This window comes from Idiotropiscis lumnitzeri, chromosome 12, assembly GCF_059441095.1.
Source record: "Idiotropiscis lumnitzeri isolate Australia: NSW breed Sydney's pygmy pipehorse chromosome 12, RoL_Ilum_1.0, whole genome shotgun sequence".
Classification (NCBI taxonomy): Eukaryota; Metazoa; Chordata; class Actinopteri; order Syngnathiformes; family Syngnathidae; genus Idiotropiscis; species Idiotropiscis lumnitzeri.
In genome coordinates this window covers 14,576,826-14,593,744 of record NC_142402.1, presented here as the reverse complement: position 1 = coordinate 14,593,744, position 16,919 = coordinate 14,576,826, and the positions used below count along the sequence as shown (strand labels likewise).

At 40.9% G+C, this 16,919-nt stretch overlaps 1 protein-coding gene across 2 annotated transcripts in view; it reads right to left on the bottom strand.

The window, feature by feature from the left end:
- Positions 1-16,919, bottom strand: part of ephb1 (EPH receptor B1) — a 144,596-nt gene that overhangs the window by 92,438 nt on the left and 35,239 nt on the right. For both annotated transcript variants that reach the window (XM_088310307.1, XM_088310308.1), the window contains exon 2: positions 11,762-11,826. In XM_088310307.1, the coding sequence (XP_088166433.1) occupies positions 11,762-11,826 (65 nt within the window). The remainder of the gene's footprint in view (positions 1-11,761; positions 11,827-16,919) is intronic.

Sequence of the window (16,919 nt, the reverse complement as noted above, 5' to 3'; positions counted from 1 at the left end):
AGAAAGCGATTTAGAAATAAAAAGTAAAAACCTTTATGGAGGTTAACGCTGCTCCTTCAATACACCAGTGAACGCTCCAATCATTAGAACCCAAATGTAGAGAAAAATGGGAATATAGATTTATTTGAAAAGAACGTAATTTCACTATCAATGGAACTGTTTCCCACGCCCATGAATACATTTGGCCAAGTCTTGTCCTACATCAATTTTCAATGTCTTGTCTATATATTTCCAATGTCATACCTCATGAAGTACGAGTTAATAATTAACGCTTTCATACATTACAATCATTTTTCTTCTCTTTTTGAACTCAGGTTCACAATTCCGTGCACTGTTCCAGAATAAATAACATGAGTCAGGAAATTGACTTCTAACCTCCTATGTGATCTTTCAGGAACCAGAATGTGGTCTGTTAACATACATACGGACAACCCAAATCACCTCAGGCGCCCCGCAATTTCTTTTCTGGCAGAGGTCTGTGTGTAACAAATGCCATTCTAGATTTAGTCATCATTATATATTTCATGAAATTACAAAACGAGCCCTGGATTTTGTTCGACGAAGCAATCCACATCACAATCTTTGACCAAATAAATGCAGCCACTCAAATGGCATTTGTCTTCCTTCGCCGCTGATTTTTTAAGTGTGGCCATAACTTGTGTCATCACGCTTCCTCAGTTCGATGGACAGTAGTAAGTAGATGAAGAGCGGACGCATCCACCCAGCGCAAAATGTTTCCTTTCATGACCAGTCATACCTTGCCGAGTGAGAGACGTGAGGGGTGTAGCAAAGAAAAAGACAAAAGAAGAAAAGCACAATTATTGAAAGAGGTTAAGAGGACACGGAAAGTAAATCAGTAATTTATTCAGACTGATGAGCGCCTTATCCCCACAGCCCCAGACCGATGCCATCAAGACATCAATATACGCCCTTCATAAAAGCCGGTCATCACATTGATTGTCTGTCATGACTTTCAAAGGCAAAAAATAAATAAATAAATACGGGACTTAAATAAACTCCAGTCACAATGAGTACGGATGCGCGTATGTTGCCGGGGATGTCATGCTTTGAAACAGGTCAAAGTATTACTTTCTATTAGCCATTTTTTTTTTACAAATTTTGTAAATACATATATAGGAAATGACTCTTTCGCTTTTGTCGGGCGCTTATGGTTCTTTATGTTGAGCAACTAGCCATTATCATTTGATCAATCGTTAGCATCCATCACTGCTATTAGCGATCCGGACTGTTCTTTGTATCATTTTAAGACGTTTATCATATTATTATTTTTTTTTTAAACTGTGAGTTTGACGTCTGCTATGTGTGTACTTTGCGCTATGTACTATATTGTTGCCGGAGCACTGACATGCGATTTGCATAATTCAATTTCTTACTCGAGACATATAACATGAATTACATCCTAACCACAATTTCAAAAATCAACATGAATGGCTTTATATTTACTATTGAACAAAATACGCTGCAAGGGTGGCATAACCTAAAACTGGACGTCCCGCCACAATTTATGAGAGAACAAGAAGGGAAAAAAATGGTCAGAGAAGACAATACTCAACAGATTAAGCACAAAAAAAAACATCATTTAGGTTAATGGTGAACCTGAGGTCCACCGCCTGATCCTCAATGGAGTCTCACACCCTGCGGTTTTCAAATTCATCACCGTCAATTGATAAAGCTTCACGCTAGAACATATCGACGTGGAATGGATGATGATCCTTAAAGCCTCTAATATGGGGAAGGTCTTAACAAGAAATAACGAGAGTAGAAAAATCTAATCAGAAGGTGTCACAAAGACTAAATCAATAAATGTCTCTTGTCATCTCTTGACGAGTCAAAACTTCTACAAACTAATCTCGGGGATGAATGGACATTAAATTACAATTCAATAGGGTGCAACTATTGATTGGGAATATGTGGCAGTTCATGACAAGGTGGCTTAAGTTGACTTTCACGTTGGGGTTCTTCTTTGATTGCTATTGCCATCACGACTAAAACGCTCTGGTCAGCTCTACCTTCTTTGAAATCCTTCAAGAAATGTCTTTCCCGATCTATCTATTAGGGGTGTAACGATATGCATAAATCACATTTCTGTGCAGTACGGTTCTTGGAGGCTTTGGTTCGGTATATTTTTGGTACAAAAACAGAATTTTTTATTTTTTTATTTATTTATATAATTATTTAGTTGAAAAGAGAACAAGAAAACATCTTGTTTTTGTTTTGTTTTTTAAATAAATCAAAGCAACACTTTTGGGTTAATTACACTGTAATAAAAAAATAATCACTAAAAATAAACAATTAAAGGGCTAAAATGTGCTGTGACTATTACAGCACTCTCTGGCCCACCACGTCCATCTGTGGTGAGTGACACAGCGGACACACTTGACAGCTCGTTGGCAATATCCGCTTTGGTTCTTTTCATAAACTGAGCTCCGGCTTGTTGGTTGTTCGTATGCCGTAATAAAGGCATTTTTTCCATACATTTATTATTCATCTCGGCTTCTGGAGTGCTATCTCCTCTTTTGTGCCGCCACACTCTTGCACGCGTACGACACTCAATAGCTTCCGTGTGAAAACTCGCCTGCTCGCGAGTAAGCTCCTGCTAATGAATTAAATAAATGAATAAATACAATATAAATAAATAAATAAATAAAATTGATTTATTGACAATACGCAAGTGGACCGGACCGACTATGTCGTACCGAAAAGTATTAATACAGAAACAAATACCGTTACACCCCATCCTGGCTAGCTAGCTAGCTAGCTAGCTGGCTAGCTAGCTATATATCCATCCGTCCGTCCATCCATCCACACAAACTGAGAACTCTTCCAGGCTTCATTATTCTGCTCAATAAAACAGTGGCATCATAACAGGAGTTATGATTTAGAGATAAATTATAGCCCTCATACCATTAAAAAATTTATTAATTAAAAAAACTCAACACATAAAATGTAAAAAAAAAAAAAAATAAGGGAATGTTGTCAAATCCTCATCCATACTGTGCATATTTTGGTACAAAAGGACTATGTACTGAGTGTCAGTATTTGCTCACTCACTAATGTGAAAGTGCAACAAGATCCCCATTTGGACAAAGAAGAAAAGCAGCGGAACACATTCAGGTGAAATTCCCACTGCCATATTTGTAAAGACCAAGGTCTCTGGAGGACAGTGAATTATATGCGAACATGAGAAGCCAAGATTGAGATTGAACAACCCGCTGAAAGATGCTCTTTGTGTTAGCAGAGTTCACCGCTGACAAGAATCAGAAGGCAGATTACTATTTCTTTCCAAAGGCTGCGAAATAGCCGCCTTATTTTGATTGCAAAGCGACGCCTCATTTACTCATGTTTCCTCACAAGCTCAGAGACACATCGTGATGGTCTTTTTCTAAGTGTGCACACACTTGCACAGACAAGCAGACTGCAGCCAGTAAAATATGCGGCGGCATGATTGCTATTATCATTTCTGATCAGCTCCGTTATTAAACGAGGCCTGCTGTCAGGCAAGTTGCATGGGAATGATTATTTTGTAGGTGCATCGGAGGCCTCGTTCCGCCCGGCTGAGTGTGATGGATGGAAAGGAAATGGCGGTGTCTGAAAAATTCCCAATCCCACCAGATACCAGCCACTCCATAATTACAGTCTCGCAGTTTGATGAGGCTCAAATTGAACCGTGGCCATCTGTCTGTCGCTGTTAGGACAAAAGTCACAGAAAACGAGGTCCCGCCGCCCAGCCCGGATCAATACATTCGGGTTCCAAACGACTCTCTCAGAGAAAGAAAGGGCTTCACCTTAGCCAGCTGCCTAAAATGAAAGAAAGAAGATGGATCGAATTTGCCGCTCCAATTTAAAATCCAAGTTTGAGACCGTTGGCTTTACACATTAAGAAATTCAGTGGCATCCAGGCTTTGATTTCCTCTAGACAGGACAAAAATGGTCTTCAGGAGAAAGCGTTTTTTTTTTTTTTTTTTTGCTCAGCGGGACATAGATCCGACTGTCATCCGTATAACAGCAAAAGTAGTTAAGTTGGAAGAACTTTAGTGCAAATCGTTAGCTTCATTGTCTTGTTCCAAATGGGACACATTGGCACGTGAGAGGAATATTAAATTGAGATTGTTCAAATTTAGAAAAGACACCCCGCTGGCCATTCTATTACAGAACCGAGCACAGACATTGGGTCAGACTCAGCAGGTGACAGAATAACAGTGGAGTATTCGAAATTTCAGCCCGAAAAGGCTTTTTTGTGTCCATTATCGTCAACGTGCGTAAAAATATGTGCTTTCTGCATAGCATGACCCTTGACAAGTCTGTCCTCCAGATCTACACATACACAGGACGGGTTGGGTGGTATGTGAGTGAATGCATGCGTGCAAATAAGTGAACAGCTTCGAAGCAGACAATCTGCTTGAAGAGAAAAAGGACAATAAAAAAGATAGAAGTGTATTATAAAGCTGGATGTGGAAAAGGACGAGAGAATTTATTGCAAAGCCACTCCTTCATACTCCTGGAAGTCGTACAATATATTTTATTCATCCCTGGACTACATTCATTCCAAAGGAGTTTGCACATGTTAATCACGGCGATGAAATCCCCGTGGAAAGACATCAATATTTGATAGGAAAGTAGTAGAGGAATGTGGAACAGTGTCAAGTCCTCATGCCAACGATATCGAGTTGATATTGTACATAATGGTGGGCGTATCTGTGAAGCCGATTTGAAAATCTGTCTTTTGCACAAATGTTGATTTAAACAAAACAAAAAAAAAAACAATACAGGCAACCAAACATTGGAAGACGCAGACGTGTCGAGATATGAGGTCCTTCATTTTCCAAGACTAGCTTCCAATTTTTATTTTCATGCCGAGCAGCGGTCTGTGTATATGCAGATACAAGTGTAATTCTGTATCCGATCCATTACTCACAACGCTTGTATCTCAAACCCCCCCCACTGAAATAAACGCAAATGCCATTAATCATTTCCAGCCTCCTCTGCCTCTCCCCAAAAAACACCTGAATGTCTGTCATGTGTTTTTAACTCATTCACTACCAGTCAAGTAAAAAAAAATTTTTTTTTAATTAAAAATAAGAAAAAAATTAAAAAATGCCATATTTGACGTCTTTAGCCGTCAATGGCAGTAAATGAGTTAATAAGAAATGTGTCATAATTTATCGTATCAAAAAAACTCACAAAATGCTTGCAGATCAGAGCTAAAAATTGGCCGAACAGCAGCTCATATCTGGAAAAACTCACAAATCTCCTCACGTGTGTCTTCCTCACTGCCTCCTTGAACTTTGTTATCAAGCTTCTCCATCTCTCCCTTCCCAATCACCCCATTCTTTACTCTTATTTGTGCTTTTAAGCACAGCCTGTCAGTCTGTCAGAGGATTAATAATTGAGGTGTATTGAGTATGGTCAACAGATGGCCGTTACGGAGCTCTCGCTAGGCTGCAGGAAGTGCACACACCTGTCCAGTAAAAAGCCGCGGGACGTTGGATGGAACGCTGCAAACAGTTGCGAGAGTCGTGCCCCCTCCAGGCAGGTGCAATACCAACCACATGTGGGCACACACGCAAGAGAGCGGGAATAATAGTCAACATGCCAACAGCAGATGTGCTCTTTTTTTTTTTCAACCTGTTCTGCACCTGCGACAAGGAAACGAGTTCCAAAAAATCTCCGCCTTATCTTTCCAGCGCACACTCCCCGTTTCGCTTTTATTTCCTGCCCCCGGCGTTTATCCTCAGCACCCATCGAACTGCTCACTTGGCCGTCTCTTTATCGCACTCCACCGCGGGCCCTAACAAGCACAACAACTGGCCCCGGTTTCGACACGCCTGAACGCAACCTTCGCCTCCGTCGGAGCAGGCGCTGCCAACCCTTTGACCCCGTTACCCCCCCCCCCCCCCCCCCCCCGCCCCTAAACCCGCCCTCCCGTCCCAAAAGCCAGACTCCGACTGTGACCTGCGAGAGTCACATGAGTTAACCTCGGCTTACGTCCGCACACACACACACACCCACCCACGCACACACACAGCTGAGATTCTGCAAGGCTGCCACAAGCGTTCACACAAAATTGATCATCACCACCCCCTCCTCCCTGTGGGTTCTTCTAATCCCCCCCCCCACTCTTGATCCTGTAACCTACCCCCCTTTTACTCCTCTCTCACTCTCGTACCCCCTTTCACTCCCCCCCCCCCCCCACCCCTAATCCCATCTATTTCCTTCCGGATGAAAGCAATTTTAGCTGGTTCCCACTTTTATTTGAACCATTCGAGTATGATGCAGAGGGGGGGAAAAAAATGCAGATGACAAACTTGCGTTTTGGCTTGCGTGCTTGTCAGAAGGTCAAGTAGCTTTTATTTTTGTCTGGTTTCTTTGCTTTGCTTTCAGGGAGGAGCGCTTGTGCTTTCTTTTAAAGCATCTCTAGTGAGAATGTGTTCTATGCAGATAGAAGGGATTCAGCATCACTGCTCGGAAAAGTGCATTGAATACAAAAATCTCTTTGTAGACAATAGAAGCTGTGAACGTTCACGTTTTTTTTTCCCCTCGCTGTCTACTGTAAAAATTCGTTCTATGACCATTTTTTTTTTTTTTTTTTTACACACACGTTAGGCAGCATTTTCTTCCAGCAAACAAGTTAAAATGACAAAGCCTGGAATGTTGAAAACGCATTCATCCTTTTCCCAGCTCCTTCAAACATATTTAATCTAACAGGTTCTTTCTCTTGCATTAAATAAAAAATAACATTGAAAGTTTAATTGAAAGTCGCCCACAGCAGCGTACTAACAAGAACGATATCAACAAAGGTTTGAAACCAAAAGTGTTCTTGAAAGGAACCAAAGCCAGCTAGTCTCAATGCCAACGTTTTTTCTTTTTCTTTTCATGACCACCAAATTTGATGGCCAAAATGTACCATATCAGAAAGTTACCGGCTGAGTTTTAAAAACGGGATCAGAATGGTAGCAATGAATTCTCGGAAGTGTCTCTGAATGTCGTTGTTATGAAAAATATGGCTATGTTGATGAATTAGTAAGCAGGATTGCACTTTAACTCTCAAATCAATCTCAATGAAACAAAATAAATTGAATCTCAAATAAATTAAATGTTTTAATCCGCCCTGCCAAACTTGATATAAATTAAATGAATAAACCTTGTCAATGTTTTATTTTCTAAATAATGTGGTTTTTCAAAGGCATATAAATTGTTGTAATACTTTTGTGGCCACTTATGCAAAAAGAGGATCATTTCTTTGAAGGACAAACATCTTGCGTGTACGCGCCATCATCCATGAACCAGGAAGTAGACAGCTACCAAATTACTCACTTTTGCTTTTTTTTCAAATGATAAGTACTGTTACTACCGCGTTTAGTGTCTTTAAGAGTAATGAATAGTGCCACGACAGCAAAAAAACAAAACAAAAAAAAAAAACAACAACAAAGAACACCTCTAAAATATCGCGGCTGTCCAGTGAAAAACAGGTATGTCCATTTTATTTTGCAAGAATATGTTCTATGGATCCCCTCTGATCAAAACGCAGCATTCTGACTAATATTATGTTTTTGTAATAAGAGTTGAGCTGCAAAATGTCTAAAAACAGGTAGATTTTGCTGCGTCACTCTTATTCCACAATCGCAATTTCAATCAGAACGTCACGTTAAGACTACAGAAGGCACATAAAAAAATGTTATTGAGAATATATTGGGGTTAACTTCCCATTTAAATGCCCTCCAGCAAACTCCATTATTAATCAACAGCCACACTGCCTCCGAAACTCCATAAAATGGAGTTTAAAGAGACTCGAGTATGTGTCCTCTTCTTTCCTGTCTGTTCTTTCACATTGTTACAAGGTTGAAGGGCATTTCTGTGACTCAATATTTTATTCATAATGTGATGTTGAAGAGCAGACAGCGTGCGAGGGTGAAGCGGAAACAAAAAAGGGAAAGTCCATGCAGATAGAAAAGAAAGTACACGCTGGAAGTAAAAAGCCAGGATGCTCATTATAATGGAACAAAAGGTAACGATGTTGACTGTACACATCTGTTTGCCTCGTAAGCTGTCTGGCAGATGCGACCATCCGACGGTGTAGTGTGCACTTATGCCTCGGTGTCCGTGTGTTTACATTGCTGGAACGATGCTTGAGCAATCTGGCAAAGAAAACAATTCCTCTGGTTCATTTTCCCGTCAACTATGAAAGGTAAATTAAGGGAATATGGGAACGGGACTATGTTGAAATTTCTGTAGGCAATGATTACAAGATTGATTTGGTCAGTGTATCTGGCAATTTCCTTCGTAGCTGCCCGTTGTCTTAGAGCAAAAATACACATCTATTATAAAATTATTTGTATTACTCCACCTTTACAAAACTAATTCCAGTACAGTAGTGCCGTGTATCATTCTGAGAGCTAGGCCTTAACGATTTTAAGAAAAAAAATTTTTTTCCGATTTTTCCAACAGAAATTGCGATTTTGATTTGATCCACGATTTTCCTCACAATGTACATTTATGACCGAGATATAAAAACTTGAGACCTATTATTGCGTAGATCTCCAAACATAGTATTCTGTGATACAAAATATTGCAAAAATTATTGAAATTATAAATATGTAATATACGTTTGACATCGAACCTCTTCGTCATGATGACGTCAGCTGTTTACGTGTTCCGGTCTAAGAACATCTGCTAAATTGCTCATTCAGCTGTCATCCTATATTGATTGAAATACAACATTGCTGTTCTTAGCTTCTGGCTCTCCGACCTCATGCGGTTCTAGCCGGACTTCTGTTAAAAGTCAACTGTACACCGAAGCTCTTATTTTGGGTCTTTCTTGACTCTGTATTTCACTTTAGCGATTAGCACGCTTAGCGACTCTTCCTTCAACTCCTCAGTTAAAATGCTACTTGTTGGTGGGGTAGTTTACTTTTCACCAGGAAGGAGATGGTTCCGCATCACACAGCTTGTTGCTGCTGCTGTGCACAGATTTGCATGTAGTATCAATAAAGATTATACTGCTGTCGCGCAAAATTGCGATCTCAAAATCGCATTGTCTGAGATTGCAATTTCGGTCCCAAAACAATAAATTGTTCAACCCTACTGAGAGCTGTTTATTAATATTTACCCTAGTAGCTAAATGAAAAGGACAAAAAAATTGAAATGCCTCTCGGTATGACGCAGTGCATCCTGGAAACGTCATTAGCCACCTGGTGTTAAGAGAGTAGATTTATTGGACCAGCAGTATAGAGAGGGATGACGTTATGTTGCGGTTTACCCGACACTTAGCAATTGCTAGCACCCACTGTACGGCTATTACCACATAAGAGAAGCGTATTTCCCATAAGCCATATACATTTATGTTATGCACCATATAGACACGTGTTAATATTCACTTAGACGTTAAAGCAAACACAAAAGACATCCATTACCACTATCTTTAATGGACTGGTCCCGCCCCATTGCATGTGTAGTGGAAAAGTTTTCCAAGCTCTTGAACTTGAAGGGATGAGAACAAAACAATGACTATTGTGACTCAAGGTTCAAGTTTTACAGCAGCCCGGAGTGACATCATCTGCCACCGTGTTGTTCGTTCAAACAATGCGTAACACGAGTATTTTTGACTTCACCTTTGGGGTTAACTCGTCAGAGAAAAGATTCTGCAATTCCTGGATATGATTTCAGGTCTCACATGCACAGCACACAATCTCTTGTTGAGTTATGTGAGGGCACAGTCTTCCAAGAAGGGCAAGACAGCAGCATAGCGAGGTAGGTTCAACCAGTAAGAAGTATGAGTTATTCCCCTTCCAGCAGGTCTTTACTCGTCTGCAGGCTTACAACACGTGTGTAGCTTAAAAAAACGATGCTCAACACGGACAAGAGGCTCTGTGTGCCTTTAGGCTGGCTGAACTCAACTGTCTTAAGAGAAGGAGAGCGATAGCATTGTTGTTCTTTTTTATACTAACACAGTAAAAAACACAGAATGTAAAGGAATCGTAATGAAACTGTAAAAGTGGTGTGACGATGCAAAAAAAAAAAAAAAATGCGGAATAGTTAAGAATAAAAGACCCGCAATTTTAAAGTCTGCACTCAGGTTTTTGTCATGCATGTATGTACAGTGGGGCCTCCAAAGAGGAATGACCGGACTAGGGCTGAACAATTACCCAACGAGTCATTATTTGAACCGTTTATCCTCACTAATTGAATATTTATTGACATAGCATTGCAGCAGAATCCAATTTTCAAATGGCATAGGCTTCAATTTGGGGTCAAATATATAAAAATAAATAAATAAATAAATAAATAAATAAATGGATATTTGACCACAAATAGTAACGCAACAGATGTGCATAGGTAAAAGAACGATACTAGACATACATTCTTTATCCTCAGTAAAGAACGCCTCATTTTACTGTGCACTGATGTCATGTTTATCTTTCTGTTTTGTAGTGCCCCCTAGAGGCCAAAGCGCACACACCAGAAGGATTAACGCGGATCTATTGATATGAAGCAAAATATTAAGCCAAAACTCTTTAACTCATTCAATCCAGAAGACAAATATATACGTTTTCAAAATTGTCGTCCCCGCCTACCAAAGACGTATTTATACGTCTTAGCCTTTTTTTTTTTTTTTTTTTTTGCGACATAGCTCCATGTTTTTACATCTTTAGAACACAATATTCTGGCAAAAGTGGCAAAATCAGTCAAAATCCAGAAAAACAACGCTATGATTGAAGTGTTTCCTCTCGTGAATGCGGATGGAATTAAATGAGTTAATTCTTTAAATTCGGATGTCTGGTGTTATTACTGTATGCTTAGTGCAATATTTTGTGTGCTATTTTTCCAGGTGAAAACACTTTTCAAAAGTGGATGTTTTTTTTGGGTGAGGTTGGAACAGATTAATCAAACACAATGAATGGTATTAATGAAAAAAAAAATCAAGAAGACAGAAAAAAAATAAAAAACTGGGACGCTAATGTCGCGTTGTGCAGAGACAGAGGGGCTCGCGCCCCAATCTCTAACCATACCACAGTTTTGTTTAAGAGCCATAAAGGTTTATTTGACACCTGTGTAAAATGCCTCACAAAGACCTAAAGACCTGGAAAATGAGGGAAACAGCAAATGGCTGCCATCTTTGATAATATACAATACCCGGCCTGCGTTGTGGAGCATGTTAATGCATTATTGAATCAAAGCAGCTGGAACGAGACCTTAATATTTTCTCTTAGTGTAATCGTGCCATCGTACATCTGATACTGCGAGTCTATTAAACATAGAAGAACAATGACATTTTCCCGAGGACTTGGCACTTCCGATTTAATTCCCACATCTTTCATGTGCATGAAATGAACACGTTGAAAGTAGTTCCCTTAGAGTCTGAAAAAAAAAAAAAGAAGCTGTTTTTCATCCTTTTAGCTCTCCCCACTCACGTTCACCTTAATACCTCCACTTCCCTGCATAAACGTGCTATTACAGTATCATTACAGTGCCCATTCACTGGGACTTAGGTTCGGTGTTCTGGGGCTTTTGCGGGACACATTATGTCATTAAGTCATTACGAGCCACGATACGTGAAAATAATACCCATCATATGAGCTACACTGGGCACTACTTCAGTTTCACCCATGCCAGCCTTCCGGTCTATTTGCCTGTCTGCCTGTGGATCTGCATGTACATCGTGTTGCGTGTTGCATGGTCCTGAATCCCATTATCGTTGTCCAAAAGGAAAGGGTGGGGAAAGAAAGAGAGAAAATGAACTTACCCCAGAGTTAGGATACGCGGTCCAGCCCAGTTCAGCTGTGGCCACGCGTGTGTCCATCACAGTTTCTGTAGCAAGGAGAGAAAAATAAGGTTGCGGTCAGGAGTTAGAGCAAAAAGAAGCTTTTCTGAATATCAGTCAACTGAGATGAACTGCATTCGGGCCCGAGTGATCACTTGTCACGCTCATTCGTTGAACAGAGAACAGACTGATCCCTCAAAGCGATTCATCCATCTTGGCTAGACTTCGAAGGAAGACTAAAGAGAGGAAACTAATCTTACCACTCGAAGAATGCATGCAGTACTCTGCCCTGCTGTTAAAATTTGAGATGTTCTGTAATAGAGGTCCCCAACCTCCGGTACGTGGGCTACTAACAAGAACCACAGTTCGGGCCAGACACAATCCGCGGAATGGCTGGTAAAAATAAAGCTATTAACTCATACAATCCATGAGACAAACATATACGTTTTCAAAAATGCAGTCACCGCCTCCCAAAGACGTATTTATACGTCTTATCCTTTTTCTTTTTTTTTTTGCGTCATAGCTCCCTGTTTTTATAGCATAAGAACACAATATTCTGTTGGCCTCACAGAATAAGTCAAAATCCAGAAAAATGCTGGAATTGAGGGGTAGTCTCTAGTGAACATTTCTGGGATTAAATATGTTAAGGCAACATGATTAGCCCGCAAACAGTATCATAGCAGCAGCAGACGTTGAAACCACGCATGGATCACGTAAGTCGCATGAATGGGAGCATGTTGACAACTTGTGGTGAAACGAGTACTCAAATTAATGATAAAGGTTTTTTTTTTTCCTTCTTGTGCCGACACTGTCACTTCAAACAGACAAGTCAAGGAAGCGGCAAACATACTCAACAAACACACCGTCCCCGCAATGACTAGCTTCAAAATAAAGCTTCACAAAAAATACATTGGCTGACCTTTCCACTTCATTTGTCGCAGTTTTAATTGGCATTCCATAGTCGCCACCAACATCAACACAACGCCATCCCAAAATCACATTCAGTCACTAATTTAGGACGCTAACGGCACAAGTCTCCATCGTTGGTGGCTGCTACATGCTAGCAGCTAGCTATTAGCATTAGCAACAAGAGGGACCTCCCCCTCGCCCCACCAACACCCGGTTGTCGGTCCGCAAAAGTCGATAGACTTGTATAAACCGGGCTACGGGGGACAAAAGGTTGCTGATCGCAGCTGTAGGACGACTAATTGTGAAATCTACCTGATTGAAGTACAATTGACAAAAATGTTCTGGACTGTAACAACATCCAGAAGTGTATTTAAAACATTCACCTGATGTTCAAGATGAGGAGACTGCTTGAATCTCAGACCTAGTTTTCCATTTAACCTTAGTTTGAGGAAGGCTTTTTCGGAAGAGTTTTGAAAGAAGTAATTTGAAAGAAATTTTGAATAAAATATAAAAGCGATGCAAGCAATCAGGACTTTTCTTAGGTCCAACATCGGTCACTTGTGACCTTACAAATGATTAACTGGAGAAAACAATAGAAATTCCCGAAGGCTTACCCCATAATGTCCCACAATCGTCCCAACTTCCTATTTTTTACTTTTGCAGTTAAATTCTGATTGTCTTTGAGCATTCATTTGATATCCAAGGATAAAAATGAATACACCCAAGGTCGGTTTTTAGAGGATTCTTATTGTTCATCTTCAGCGTGACACAATTACAGGAAGAGACCTATCCCTTCCCTTAGCATATTTTCTGTTCACTTTGCCAGACAAAAAGACTGACCAAAAGGGTTTTATCTTTGACAAGAAAGGAAGGATGTCTTTTCTGTGAGTCTCAATGCCCCCCCCCCCCCCCGAGGAGCAAAAGCTTACCATGTGTAAAATTGGACAAAAAGTTCTAAACTGTAGCTTCCATTTTGAACCGTTCCTCTGTGACACAAAGTAGATAAATTAGTCTTGCAACTCGCAGGAGACTTTTACTGGCTCAGTATTGATTAATGTCTTCACGTTTGGCAATGTGAGTTCCCAAAAAAAAAAAAAAAAAAGCAGAGTAATTCACAATCCTCTCTGCATCGTTCACACACATATTTAAAGTGATGGACATGTTGGCCTTAGTAACGTGATTTATGGAGTCATAATTTAGCTTTGTCTTTTCTGTCCCAGAGCTTCCAATTTTTTAAGCCCAACAGGATATAGTTCACTTTTTTTACGTCTCTTTCTACAAGCCCTATGGAGTGGAGTTTGTTGTATTTGGAGACAAATAGGTGAAAGGAATTTCAAGGCGATCATCTGCAGGATGTCAGAGTGTTGCTGACTTGGACGCGATCCATTTAGCACAGCAAACAGTTGGCTAGCACCACCCACACGTGTTGTTGATGAGGGAGATGAATTGCAAGCTGCACACTCTCAGCCTCTCTTTCAAGGAGACGTTCCAAGCAACCCTTTAGCGCCCACCTTTTTACCTTCTCCACTTCAGGAAGCGTGCCCCCGCAGATGTCGCTTTTTTTTTTTTTTAAAGACGCACTGAGCTTAAAGTGATTTGGAAATCATTCCAAAATGGAGCTTTTGAAGCCTGTCATCCTTACATCAAGTGATCAAGGCTTGCAAAAAAAATAAATCAAAAGTAGCAAGTGCACCAGTGGCAGCAATCGGCACTCTCAGTCCCCACTTAGTAGGAGAAGCTGTCTTTAGACATGAAACCAATTAGCCTGGCTAATTCCATCACACCCAAATACACACACATTCAATCCCAAAAACAATTTTCAGTACGCATCCTCGGCGACAGCCGTGTTCACACCCAGCTTCCATCCCCCAATTTCCTTCAGATGAGCATCGCCTTGTCTTGTTTCCACAGCCTCAGCCCTGCCATGCCTTGCTGCAGACTTGCTGTCAGCTGGGGAGGTAGAAGCCGAGCGTGAAACCAGCCAATGTAGCAGGGCCTGCCAACACATTCTCCGGGGAAATCACAAGAGATTTAGTCAAATCACACGGGCTCTTGCTATTTCCTTTTAGAGGCGGATGGAAGGCGAGGGAAAGCACTGGATGGTGCTAACGGTGCAGACAAAAGGGTCAAATGCTCATGGGAGAGCTGGATGAACTGTGTCTTGTGACCTAATGTCTGCCTTTGACACCCGAAAGCGAGTAAATGGACTCTGCTAAGTGGTTATTAGCAACGAGGCGGGGCTCTTACACCTGACGACCGGCCTTTAAGATTTGGGCAATGTCCCCTGTTAGCAGGAGAGCTTAAAATGAGATGTCTTGTAGACTATTAATTAGAAGTGGATTTCAAAGACGGGTTTAATTTTAAAACAATCAAGTCAAAATTCATTCCACTTCAAATCGACACCAATACACAAGACGCACCGGAGTATAAAGCTCGTTGTTGATTTTGGGGGAAATTAAAGGACTTTATGGCCTGTGATGACAGTTTGTTGACCTTTGATGGGCATTAAAATCGATAAGTGACTGATAAATCGTCAAAAATGTTATTGTTTGGAAAAGAAAGTTGTTCATGTCTTGACGATTGAGTCAATCAGTTTACTTCTACCGGCTCCCGGGATTAACAGAAACGCATATACTGACGTCATAGATATATTTGTTGAGAAATTTTCGGAATAGGCGATTTAATATGCACCGATTGGCTTATCAATCGACATAAACCACAAATCTCGGTAGGAATGAAATCTTCATCGCAATGGGTTTGATCGGGTCACAATATTTCGAATTTTTAATCCAATCAAGATTTTAACTCATTTAATACCAGAAATTTTCACTAGAGAAAATCCCTCGTTTTACTGGATTTTGACTGATTTTGCGAGGCCGACAGAAAATTGTTTTCTAATGCTATAAAAAAAAAAAAGGCTTAGACGTATAAATACGTCTTTGGGAGGCGGGGACTATTAAGAAGAAGAAGAAGAAGAAGAAAAAATCCCTTTATTGTCATTGTACTCAAGTGTGCAACAAGATTAGAGGGCTCCCCTCTCCAGTGCAATACAACAATAATACAGACAAATATATAAATTAGATAAATAAATAAGATTAATATTAATCTGAATACTGAGTGTCCATATGAATGTCGCCACTCTCTCCAACAAGTCATTCCCAAGATGAGTGAAACACAACAAACTGGGGTCCCTCGCGTTTCAAGGGTAGCACCAGAATCCTGCGTTCTGTTGTGTCAGCCATGATCACATTACATACAAAACCGCCATGTGAAGAGAAAGTTCATCCTGTGTGCAAAATATTAATAAAAAAAGCTTATGTTTGACTTCACAACCACAAGTCATCAATCAATTGGAAAACAATAGCTTGTAGGTGTCGGACAAGTCATCTTTTGATGGATTTGAACAGTTACAAGGCTGCAGGATGCGCTGCGGAGATGCTGCAGAATATTAGTTACAGCAAATGATGTGACGGATGTGGTTTTGCTTTTCCAAAGCCAGCAGGCCCACGCATGATCAAGACTGAACCTAGAACCCTCTAAGATGGCACAGATATTCCTCATTAGGGACCGGCGATGGATCAATACCAAATGGTGGGCCGTTTCTACGAGTGCAGCGAGGGAGGGGGAGAAATGATAGAGCGAGGGAGACTGCATTAAACATTGATGGGGACCCTGTGGTCGCGATCGATAAGGCAGCCCTCTCTTTGCACAATTACACGTCAGCAAGCAGTCGCGTGATTCATCACATGATTACACATTGCGAACACTCGCACACACCCCAAAAGCGGAGCAGCGGGGGGGACACGGCGGCACTGCTTCACACGCTTTGAGCTTCAATGTATCTCTTTAAAGGTTTGCAAATGAGAATTGTAACATGTCTGTGTAATTCAAGCCTTTGTGGCCTGGATGTATGATTGCATGACTGCCGGTCGATAGAACATGTGCTGAAGCGCCTCTCTGAAGCCTCTTCAGTCAATAAGGCGGACAATTCTCCACAGATTTCCCTTCTCATCCCAGAACACATTTTTTTTCCCCTCATTCATCTATCCTTCAACACGTACCCCCAGAACCATACCACCCCCCCCCCCCAACCTCCCCCTTCCCCAGCACTCAAGGATGCTGACACACTTTGCAATTCAATGAGACAATCATGTCCAGCTGCTGAATGCTCGGCTTAGAGGACCCTCACTTTGTGATTGGCGCAACAAACTGAAATGAGATCTTTGGGCCT